At 39.9% G+C, this 13,119-nt stretch overlaps 1 protein-coding gene across 1 annotated transcript in view; it reads left to right on the forward strand.

Annotated features, from left to right (window-relative positions):
* Positions 1-13,119, forward strand: part of LOC143962069 (EF-hand calcium-binding domain-containing protein 6-like) — a 162,469-nt gene that overhangs the window by 47,383 nt on the left and 101,967 nt on the right. The window contains exons 5-6 of the mRNA XM_077471403.1: positions 2,243-2,309; positions 9,823-9,977. Coding sequence (XP_077327529.1) covers positions 2,243-2,309; positions 9,823-9,977 — 222 coding nt within the window. The remainder of the gene's footprint in view (positions 1-2,242; positions 2,310-9,822; positions 9,978-13,119) is intronic.

Below are 13,119 nucleotides of genomic sequence, written 5' to 3' on the forward strand. Positions count from 1 at the left end.
TTTCGGTGAGGATATCATCTTCTTCAGCCTAACTAGGGCATATAGCCTCCAAGATTAACAAAGGCTGACCAGAAGGATTAACCCTGTAAATACCTTCATCGCTATTACACGGACTAGCCCAATAATGCATAATTTCCTTCATAGTTCACAACAACATGCACTCTCAATATGCTCAAAACTTTGGAAACAGTTAAGTAAATGTTTTAGGTTGGAAGTGGTTGGAGAACCTGCCACATACATGGAAAAATCTATACATATTAAAAAATGTATATAAATGTGTATATGCAGTATATGTGAAGGTGAACCCCATCATACAATCTAAAGGAAACCGACTCACTTTATATGCCATGAAATAAATTCAAGTTAATATCTAAAAGAGTGCAACAATTAATCCTAACAGAACAATTTCTAGTTAAAATAAATACAATATACTGTAAATATATATATATACAAATATAAAAGCAGCTGTAATTATAAATCCTGTAAATCATGGGAAAAATACAATAGTGATCATTCAACAAATTATGGAGGAGAATAAACAAATAACCCTCTTTAAAGTGGATTCAATAAAATTCTTCTATTAGCCAAGTCACATCCATATACAATATACACAAAAACAGACTTACAAATAAGGAGTCAAAAATTATTTAAAAATAGGAGGCATATAAGGGCTATAGATATGCCTCTTTCTCATAAAAAGGATACTGATAGCACCACTACATACATACTATGGGTGACACCTTTAATATGCTCACTTTATGGAGGGGACCTGTGTCTGTAAACCTCAACACATGAATCAACAATATACAGACTTGTGTGTAGGGACACACACACACACATATATATATATATATACCTGTGTCCCCATACTTGTGGATTTAAGATGAAACTGTAAGGGGAATGCCCCAAAATTAGGGCATGGTATGTACATCAAATCTTCCTTTTAGCACACCATGGGCTAGACGGTCTAACCAGAAGTCTCTTAACAACAGTGCTTTTTGAAACTCTCTCCCTTTGGAAGACTAGGGGAAATAGATTGAATAGCGACCACCTTAGCCAGACTGGATTCTTTGTTATTGCAAAATGGCAGTAAATTTAGTAAGGCCTTTCTCAATGTTCCTTCAATGTTCACCAAACCTGACTCGCAAAGGTCTGATGGTTCTACCTCATCTAACTGAGGCCATATAGAAGGAGATAACTTAAGGCCCGTACACACGATCAGACTTTTTGACTTTTTGATAAGTCTGATGGAGCAAAGTCCGATCGTGTATACAGAAAACCATAGGACTTTTGTACAAAGTACAAACACGCATGCTCAGAACCAATGCAAAAAATCAGACAACAATACAGAAGTTGCCTAAAGGTGGCGCTGGAGTAATTGAACGTCCTCTTTTGAAGTGTCGTCAGTACATTGAAACGTCACTATGTTCGTGTTTGTTGCCTAAAAAATTAGATCGTGTGTATGCAATACAAACTTATGGCCAATGCCCTTTGTACAAAAGTCCACAGGAAAGTTTGTACAAAGTCTGATCGTGTGTATGGGGCTATAGACTACAAAATTGGAGGAGCACATCACAAACTGTTTGATGGCAAATTATCTACCTTTTATGCTGTAAAACAATGTATGGCCATGTGTCACATGAGCACAAATGAGACAGTTATTTCCAGATTCTTCATAACATTATCCCCACTGTGATTTTGGTTGGCTGCATCTGATCCCTTAGATAGGATAATAAACCATTTAGGGGAGTTAATACCCCCCTCCTGTTGCCTGCATCATCGAATGTCAGTCCATTGATGAAAAATCAGAAATTATCTTCTGAAATTGATAATACCAAGGGTTTTAATCTTCTGGATCTCCCTTCCTCCTTCCCCCAAGTAACTGAGTGGTTCCTTTCAGGGACCCCAATGTCATTAGTGTGTCCTGTTGGAGGTTTTAAAGGTCACTGAGGGGAGTCACTTCCAGAAGTGTTGGTTTTAAAAGACAACTTCATCTTGGGGCCTACTTTATTAAGATTTTCTCAAAGGGGATTGAATTGCGGGCATTGATATTAAATGTATTTGACAATTTAGTGTTTTGCAATAAAGAAAAGACATATTTAAAGGCATTAAGTTAACATTACGCTCATAGGAAAATTATTCAGCAAATAATACTGTATATTTCATATATAAATGAGTTAGTATAGACTTACATTGTTCAAATCTGATTCAGATAATAATAAAAGTACTTTAATTGTTACAGATTAAATCTGTCTCGGCATTCTAGCATTTCTTTTGAGGATTTCAAGAATTGTTTTCAGAGTAATAAGGTAAAGTCATGTCAATGTATTAAAGTGTATATTAATTGTAAGAAGTAATAGAACATTTAATAAACAAAAAAAAAAAAAAAAAAACTGAAATATCTGCTCCTACTGGTCTGCTTACAACCTCGCCAACACTTTCAATAACCCAAACAAAATGACTTTTTGGTACACGATTTTCATGACCCAGGACTTTAAAAACTCCAAATCAATGATTGTAATAAACATAAAATGAAAAAGCATTACCCCAGTTTTGTCGGGTCTGTATGAAGTTAGTAATCTCCATGTCTAAGGTTACTGATGGACAGCACCAGGGCTGACTGAGCTTATAGGTCATTCACACCAGTAGTTATCCTGAATGCATGGCCACTGGTGTGCGCTGATAGGAACAGTGCTAAAGGACCAAATCTGGCGCATCATGATGTTTACCTTTTATTGTGCAAACTTTATTGAAATGTCACAAAGGGAGATTTCAGTAACTTCTATTGGGCTCAGCATGGTGCAGTACAGTGAAATGTTGCGCTGGGCTTCACTGAAAAAAAGCACTGCACTCTTTTTTTTTTGTCCTAATTAGCTTTTGGTTTGTTAACTATACCATTGAAAGTGTTTTCTTATCTGTTTGATAAGTACACTTATTTATCCTGCCAGAATTCCAGTGAACTGAAAACCGTCTGTGTTAACTGTTATCAATTACATTGTTCTCTGATGACTACAGAACCATGCCCATCTATGTTATGGACAATAGGAAAGAAAAGGAGTCCCATAGTCCTCTCTTGTTTCTGTTGTTCTGACACAGAAGGTCAAGTGAACGTTGTCATACTAGGACTACAAGGGTGTTAATGGCAGGATCACCAGGTGAAAATCATACATTTTAGTTTTTTGGTTTAGATATGCTTTAAAAGACATTACATTTTCTGCCCATAATCACTCATAGGCAAAAAACTGCCTGTTCAGGATTTTAGGTGTGTATGTTTGTGTGAGTAACAAAAAACAAACAAAAAAAAAAGTTTTGTATTCCTATTAGAAGTACTTTATAATATCAATGGCCATGTTAATACTGTCTGGATTGATAATGAGAAAATACACACTCTACATAACCCAGCTGGGGATATATAATACCATGTGAGTATAGAAATGTTACCCTGTAGGTAGCTGTTCTATAAAAGCAAAATTAAGATTGGTTTTCAGAGCACAGGCACATTTTAAGTAAAATCATGGCAGGTCATGGTGGCAGGGTGGTCGTCATGTCCTCCATGTTTCCCTCCTCATTGGGTGCCAAGCAAGAGTCACATGAGAGGCCTACCCCAGAGTGGGTTCTTCTGGGCTATGCTAGGTACCTGTGACAGGTTAACTTTATTATACATGGGGTACCTTTTACTCTCGTGCTGGTTTCATCAATGCCCCGGGACAAGGCTGAGGCTGCTGTGGGGGAGCACTCGAAAGTCAGGCCTCTACTCTTAGACGAACATACACCATGTACACTTACACTGTAACTGTTCTCCAGTTAATTTGGTTTAAGGTATCCCCGCGCTGTCGTCAAGGGCCTAAACTATTTAAAAGGATAGGTTGCAGCAAACTACCGACAGGGGTATGAACCCTAACCCCCAGATAATAAAAGTGAAAATCAAACAGATGGTGTTGCGCTACCTGAACTAGATATAAATATAAATATAAAGAGCCTAGTACTGGAAGAAATGAAATCTAGCTATAAATCAACTAGCCTATCTTAAATAAAAATTAAGGTGCCTTGTGCTAGTGTATTATGAAACTTAAATTCCAGAAATCATGTGTTTATATATCAACATAAGTAACTAAGTAAAAGGAAAAAATATTCCATAAAGTGCAAATGTCTTATGTTAAAACGTGCAATTCATAGTGCATGAAAAAAATGGTAAAATACAGTCTTTAGTGAAATTAAATAAAGTGACAGTGATAATTGGTTCCGTAATCTTCTTAAAAAATATAAATAAAAAAATTATTAAATATGTATATAAGACAGTCTATATAAAAGCTGAAATAGGTGCTCAGTGACTTGTTCGGTGCTTCTCAAAAAGAAAAACAGGTGCCAGCAATCGTGTTGTAATTTCTGTGTCTCCAGTATACACGGCACACTAGGTAAAATGGCCCCTTACCTTACTGCTGTAAGGTAAACAGCAAATCAAGCAGCAAAAACAAGGGTCCAGGGATTCTATCCCAATTCCTAGCAGGTGGATATTGGTCCCCTCAGGTAGGTATTTTTCCTCTCAGATAGTTTCCATATAGATCTTTGGCTTCAGTATAACTCCCAGAGGTCTCATAGGAAAGATAGAGGTACACTCGGATGGTGAAGTACGTTCGTAAAATTTATTATAACGATATGTAAAAAGAGGTACTCACAAACATACGATAAAATACAGCTTTAAAACGGACGAGCAATCCGCTCGTGTATGCGAACGTCACTTCCGGTATCCTCGTTCCGACGCGTATCGTCACTGGTCACGTGACTTCATCAGTACACTGTACACTGTCTTTGTGATTTGCATTTAGGAGGGACATGCTGATCCTTGTCCAGGTCCACGTATTCAGCGTTTCACCACTACCACACTCCCAGTAATGGTATGAGGTCCCTTCCTCTTCCGTAACTGGGCACAGGCTGGGGACTTTTGCAATGCCAGTCTGCTCCCTTTGCTATGGGAACTCACAGAGAGATTTCCGGCAACAACTCCCTCCTGCAAGAGGCTATCCCACCTATCTCAGGCACACGCTTAACCACAGACTGCTTGGTGAACTTCCCTTACTCTAGGTAACCACTTACTTGTACTCCACACTGTGTTAACTCTTACAGAGTTGTCTGCATACCAGTGGCGGTGTGTCCATAAGGGCGCCGCTCCCCTCTCTCCGGCCACCCCTCTATATCACCAATGCATGAATCTATCCATGGCCGCCGCTGTCATCCGCTATTCAGGTGCCTGGCCCCTTTTTGGAGTGCCGGGCACCTGAATTACAGCAGCGGGGTATTTTTATGAAGCACCTAAATCGAGCCATAGGCTCTAATAGGCATTAAAAATGGTAAACAGCGAGCATTTGATGGCACAGTGGGAGCATTTGATGGCACAGTGGGAGTATTTGATGGAGCACAGTGGGAGTATTTGATGGGGAACAGTGGGAGCATTTGATGGCACAGTGGGAGAATTTGATGGGCACATTGGCGGCAATTGATGGGCACAGTGGCTGCGTTTGATGGCACAATGGCTTCGTTTGATGGGCACAGTGGCTGCGTTTGATGGGCACAGTAGCTGCGTTTGATGGTACAGTGGCTACGTTGGATGGGCACAGTGACGGCAATTGATGGGCATGGTGATGGCAATTGATGGGCACAGTGGCAGCGTTTGATGGCACAGGTGTGTGTTTGATGGTACAGTGGCAGCGTTTGATGGCACAGTTGTGTGTTTGATGGTACAGTGGCCGCGCCGATGGGCACAGTGAGGCTGCAGTTGATGTTTTTTTTTGTTTATTTACGCCCCCCCCCCAAAAAAAATTTGCGCAGCAGACACTGCTGCATACCCCAAGTATCTAGTGACCTGAACCATGAGGTGGTGCCGGTTACTTGCATTACACCCCTTTGAATAACTTCAGACCAGGCGGGGACAAAGTTTCCAAACTTTACTTAGAAAAGTGCAAAACGGTATTGCATTGTCCAACATTTAGAAACATCATTTTTTGCTACATCCCTAACCCTGCCATGGAATACCTGCATAGGTGGTGTCAATGTAATTGTAGAGTCCATCAGAGGCATCCCCCAGTAGCTGGTGTCTTCGGGGCTAACTCAAAGTTCTGATGACTTTACATCCAGGTAGTAGTGAGCGACATAAATTTGCCATTGTTCTCCGTCTCTCATCCTGGGTCCTGGATCTCTTTCTTTCTCGGTCCTATTATGGGCTCTAGATCCCTAACGTTCTTCTCTGACCTCAAACTCTCTAATCCCGAGCTCTCTCGAGTATGGACCCCTGTCCCTTTTTATAGCACAGAATCAGTGGGTCAGGCCGAGAGAAAAATCTGCCAAAAGACCAAAGAACTGGGAAAGCATTAACTTATACCTTTCCATCCAGGACAGCGCCTAACTAGTTATTTTCTACCTACTTACACATAAGTCATGCAACTCTAACAAAGAGCTGTAAGTCAGAACAAACTATGATGGATAATGAACTGGCACTGAAATCTATAAAGTTTGTACTTGCATAGCCACTTTGAAATGGCTTCAGGTAGTACTGGAGAAAAAAACCTAAAGCAAAATATATGTGCTGACAGTTTTTAGTGTCAACTGTCTCCTGTTAGTTAACCACTTCAGCCCCGGAAGAATTTAGCCCCTTCCTGACCAGAGCACTTTTTGCGATATGGCACTGCGTTGCTTTAACTGACAGTTGTGCGATCGTGCGACGTTGCACCCAAACAAAATTGACATCCTTTTTTTTTCTGTCATGTTTCTAGGCAGGACAGGGAAATGCTTTGTTTACTTAGGCATCTCCCCGTTCTGTCGCCCCATGTCATGATCGCGGGCCCTCGGCAGACATCGAGTCTGTGGGAAACTTTTTTTGTGAGTGGACGAAGCTACCGTACTGAATACTAGATATATTTGAATTGGTGTGCAGAGATATTCTTTCACAACCATGTTCATATTAGGCACAAAATATTAAGGGTATGATTTATCAAAGAAGTAAATGTGACTCTTTAACCTGCAGTTGTTACACATAATTGGGTGTACAAACACCCAATTATGTGTGAGGCAGTTTAAAGCAAGTAGATATACTATTAATGTCATACACTAAAGTAAATCTCTAGGCAAAACCTTTTTTATTGGTTTTGGATAGATTAGAAAAGAATTAGACCCAGTGCACATGTTTTAATTGCTCTGTGTCCTCACTGGAAAGATTCACTCTGCTATTAGTACTGATGACCACTGTCACCGAGAAAGAAAGTGATGGGAATTCTAACAATTTGGAGTAGTCCCCAAAACCCGAGAGATTCCCTCTCACTTTAGAAAATGTAACTCTCGCATTTTTTTAATTCTTATTTTACAGTGCCTTGCAAAAGTATTCGGCCCCCTTGAACTTTTCAACCTTTTGCCACATTTCAGGCTTCAAACATAAAGATATAAAAATTTTATTTTTTGTGAAGAATCACCAACAAGTGGGACACAATTGTGAAGTGGAACGAAATCTATTGGATTTTTGAAACTTTTTTAACTAATAAAAAAATGAAAAGTGGGGCAAAATTATTCGGCCCCCTTGCGTTAATACTTTGTAGAGCCACCTTTTGCTGCGATTACAGCTGCAAGTCGCTTGGGGTATGTCTCTATCAGTTTTGCACATCGAGAGACTGAAATTCTTGCCCATTCTTCCTTGCAAAACAGCTCGAGCTCAGTGAGGTTGGATGGAGAGCGTTTGTGAACAGCAGTTTTCAGCTCTTTCCACAGATTCTCGATTGGATTCAGGTCTGGACTTTGACTTGGCCATTCTAACACCTGGATACGTTTATTTGTGAACCATTCCTTTGTAGATTTTGCTGTATGTTTGGGATCATTGTCTTGTTGGAAGATAAATCTCCGTCCCAGTTTCAGGTCTTTTGCAGACTCCAACAGGTTTTCTCCAGAATGGTCCTGTATTTGGCTGCATCCATCTTCCCCTCAATTTTAACCATCTTCCATGTCCCTGTTGAAGAAAAGCAGGCCCAAACCATGATGCTGCCACCACCATGTTTGACAGTGGGGATGGTGTGTTGAGGGTGATGAGCTGTGTTGCTTTTACGCCAAACATATCGTTTTGCATTGTGGGCAAAAAGTTTGATTTTGGTTTCATCTGACCAGAGCACCTTCTTCCACATGTTTGGTGTGTCTCCCAGGTGGCTTGTGGCAAACTTTAGACGAGACTTTTTATGGATATCTTTGAGAAATGGCTTTCTTCTTGCCACTCTTCCATAAAGGCCAGGTTTGTGCAGTGTACGACTGATTGTTGTCCTATGGACAGACTCTCCCACCTCAGCTGTAGTTCTCTGCAGTTCATCCAGAGTGATCATGGGCCTCTTGGCTGCATCTCTGATCAGTCTTCTCCTTGTCTGAGCTGAAAGTTTAGAGGGACGGCCAGGTCTTGGTAGATTTGCAGTGGTCTGATACTCCTTCCATTTCAAAATGATCGCTTGCACAATGCTCCTTGGGATGTTTAAAGCTTGGGAAATCTTTTTGTATCCAAATCCGGCTTTAAACTTCTCCACAACAGTATTACGGATCTGCCTGGTGTGTTCCTTGGTTTTCATGATGCTCTCTGCGCTTTCAACAGAACCCTGAGACTATCACAGAGCAGGTGCATTTATACAGAGACTTGATTACACACAGGTGGATTCTATTTATCACCATCAGTCATTTAGGACAACATTGGATCATTCAGAGATCCTTGCTGAACTTCTGGAGTGAGTTTGCTGCACTGAAAGTAAAGGGGCCGAATAATTTTGCACGCACAACTTTTCAGTTTTTTATTTGCTAAAAAAGTTTAAATTATCCAATAGATTTCATTCCACTTCACAATTGTGTCCCACTTGTTGGTGATTCTTCACAAAAAATTAAAATTTTATATCTTTATGTTTGAAGCCTGAAATGTGGCAAAAGGTTGAAAAGTTCAAGGGGGCCGAATACTTTCGCAAGGCACTGTATCCCCCAAAGGTGAAGTACATATTGCACTTTGTCCCATTCTGATAGATGGTCACATTGTGGAGGAAGAACTCCTGTTGATTTATGTTGATGTTGGCTTTATCTCAGTTTGAAGACCAATTTATGGGCATTCCTGTAGGAAGAAGTATAGTCTTTCTATTCAAAAACTGGTTGTAATATTTAAATGCAGAAAAAGAAGGTCTTCTGCTCTTCCCAATAAGGATGTGATGTGTGCTGTGTGGCAGCACTGTGCTAACTTCAAAATGGACGAACATAAATGCAAATCCTTTGGCTTGTAAAACAACTTCAATGTATGTATTCCATGCCTATAGATCAGCCTTAATCACTTCTGTGCATGATTGAATGTTTTCTTTACACACTCGTTCATTTAACCAATAGTGAATATTACCTCTTTTAGCAAAATGATCCAAGCTGTTTTGTTCAAAACAATACAAAAAAAATAAAAAGAGCAAGTAAATGTAAATGGTCATTCACACAGTGCATTATTAAACATTTTTTTCTTGGTTTCATTAAACTTTTTGTGCCTTTCATCTAAAAGAAAAAAAGTACATTGCTAAAAGTAGCCTTCTGTGTCTAAGGGGTGAAAATGATTATATAACGAGTAATAAATTGCTGTTTCACCATTATATCATTTTTTCAGGATGCTCTGAAAAATCATCTTGTGTCTATGACAGCTAATTAGTGTCGGTTTCTTTTTAAAAAAAGTAATTGTTTGCTGCAGCGGACAAATCAATACACTGACATTTATTACTGTTGCGCTAAATAAAGACATCTTCTAAAAAAATAATATTGATTTCCATTATGCTTTGTTACCTTTACCAGGCTCATAATACTGAATGGATAAAGCCAACTGCTGCTAAACATCTGCAGAGAAATGTCAGCAAACAGAAAGGCATCGAGGCCAACATGAACAATACATGTAGTGACAGTGACAAGGACAGAATGTGGAAAACACTAGCAGATAGATTAAAGAAAAAGTAAGTTACATGTATATACTGTATATGCACGTGAAAAAGAGCTATGGAAACAGTGAATGGAGGAGCCAATGAATGGAGGAGCTGAAGTACTGAAGGATTTATTTTCAACCCAACCTATCTGGGTTCACTTTAATGTACAGTTGTGCTCTAAACTATAGTGTGAAATATATAAAGGTGCATACAAACTAGTGCTAAAGATACAATTAACTAATTAGTTGCACGTGGCGCTGTTACCTGTGTGCCTTTCAGTCAACACTCCCTAATCTTCTAAAAAATCCTATCCCACATCATACAAAATGTGATAATTAATAAACACTTAGGTAAATACCCAAATTTACATTTAGATTAAGTATACAGTGACATAAATGAGCAAACGTGAGTATAGTCCATCCGCCAAAATACTAAAAAAATCTAGAGTATATAAAAAAATATATCTATAAAAATAAAACAAAAAAAAAAAATATAATATCCAAATAATAAAGAGTCTTTTTATAGAAGCGTGAGCAAGTCTCCAGTGTTTAAATCTCCTTATACACGTGACTCCTTCACCACACCATCCGTGCTTAATGACCCCCCTTCGTGAAAAAACTCACCAAATGCTAAGCCTTACACTCTCGTGTGAGGCAAAAGGGCTTGCAACAGATCTCTCAAGATGTAATTCAGATATCAGCACATCCGATTTTATCTTCTCCAATTGCGTACTTCAATGTGTATATATAAATACCTCAAAGAAAAATCACAGAGGGAGACCCCAATAGTGTAATACTGCAATCACTCTTTAATGTAAAAAATCGCACTCTTTATGCACTCACATGAACTTAAAAGGGTAAAATCACTTCAAAAGGATAAAGAAACTTGCTTCACAAATCCACTCCACAACAGCATTCTGAATACGTCGGGGCATTGGTGGTCACAGCGGACTTATTAGATACGGTACTGGATCACTTAATCTCACCCCTCCTCGTGCGTCCCGCCTGGTCCCACACAGCAGGTCCGTTCGAAAAAGGCGCCTTCAGATCAGATGATTCAGTTCACTTAGTCCTGTACCTCCTTCCCAGCTCCGTGTATGTCAGCTCAATGTTCACCAGATAGCCACGCCCCCGACATGTTTCGTCATATCAGACTTATTCATGGGATTGGCTATCTGGCCTAGCAACCCACCTTATATTCCCCCATCGTCCAATCAGCTCATCTCACTATCAGTCTCACATCCATATTGCTGGGATGTGTCCTGTCGTACACATTAAGCGCCGAAGCCAGAACTATGACCCGCGCACGCTCAAATCACAGCATTCGACATCCCCCCTCTTCGAAAACTGGTGATCGAAATATTCGATCCGCCAATACGCCACGGTCTCCGGTGCGTGCATCAAAGTACACTAGGTACGTCGAAACATTCGACCATAGTTGTAATATTCGACATACGGTAAATTCCGCTCAGGTGTCCACACAGGCTGCGTCCCACCAGGTCGCGCGTGCGCCGAGATCGAAACCGCATGTCCCCGTCTCCACAATATTCAAGTGTAAGAATCCGTGTCACCGTCTTCCGGAACCAAACAAAGTGCGAAACCAATCACAATACCTATGGTGGTGTCAGTCCCCATCTATAGTATCTCTCCATCTATGAGGCGGTATCTTTCTAAATAACACCCTGTACCCAGTACACTCCGCTTAATCAATGTGTCCTCACACAGTAGATGAACCAGTCTGTCTACAGATACAGACTGGTACACTTATCTACCGCTGTGTCACCAATGCGCCCACGTTTACACCAATGATTAACATATAATATAAACTAACCCATTAGTGCACATTTTCATTATTATCCTGGAACATTCGATATACAGCTCCAATTTAAAATCAAATGGAGATGTATATATATCTGAAGCAACATCTAAAGTGTAAATACACAAATAAAACTCCAAATAAAAATCATTTTAAAACAAATAAAACAGGAACCTACTACTATTAGCCCTAAAAGAGACATAATAGGTACTCTCATAATAATCTCAGAACTCCCCCATCAATAACTTCACATCTATTATAAAAAATTGAAGATTAATGATCGGTAACCTCATAAACACTTCCATATCGGAGTGACACCCTTCCCTCTATAATGTTTGAAAGACAATACTTATGGCCTATTAGTGACTAAAAGTCACTAATGTAGCAGTTCAGGTCCAGTTCTACATTCATACCCCTCGGATGAAGGCTCTTCAGCGAGAAGATCCACCTGGTTTCCCTTTGCGACAAATCTCTAACTCGATTAGAGCCCCTCCAAGAGGGATGAACATGGTCTATTCCACAGAACTGCAATAAATTCGGATTTTGTTGGTGATATTCTTTGAAATGTAATGATACGCTATGATACTGGTAACCTTTACGGATATTAGTCAAATGTTCTGAGATTCGTACTCTCAATAATCTCTTGGTGCGTCCTACATATAGTAAGTTACAGGGGCACCACAGTAGGTACACGACATGTGTCATATTACACGTCATGAATTCCTTAATGTCAAATGTTTCACCCTCACTGTTCGTTATTGAGGTGATTCCCCTGTTTACCTGCTGTACAGTCCTACAACAGATACACCTCCTACAAGCATAAAAGCCTTTCAGTTCACCCGAAATAGTTGCTCGCTGAGGAGGGTCCAGGATCTTTTTTACAACTCGATCACCGATGTTAGGTGCCCGTCTGTAGATGAACCCCGGAGTTTTGGGTATCACACTCCCCAGATGTTTGTCCCTTCCCAAAATATGCCAATGTGTCCTGAAAATTTGCTCTACCTCTCTAAATTGATGATGGAAATTGGATAGGAATCTTAATTGGTGTTGTGTCCCCCCTTCTCCCTTTCTCTTCCCCTCCAGGCAAGCTTCCCTTGGAATATTCGCAACTGTCCCAATAGTTTCATCCAAGGTGGTCTCTGAATACCCTTTCTGTATGAACCTTTCTTTCAAAATTTGGGATTGGGCTACGAAATCTTCTCTAGTTGTACAGTTCCTGCGGACCCTTAAAAATTGTCCCTTAGGGATATTTCTAATCCAAGATGGATGATGTCCACTCTTCGTTGTTAAATAGCTGTTCCTGTCTGTATTTTTAAAGTACACTGTGGTATTGAATCTATCATCCTTTCTTTCTATC

The sequence above is a fragment of the Lithobates pipiens genome, unplaced genomic scaffold (genome assembly GCF_037356315.1).
Source record: "Lithobates pipiens isolate NorthernLeopardFrog02 unplaced genomic scaffold, aLitPip1_a1.2 Scaffold_8, whole genome shotgun sequence".
NCBI lineage: Eukaryota > Metazoa > Chordata > Amphibia > Anura > Ranidae > Lithobates > Lithobates pipiens.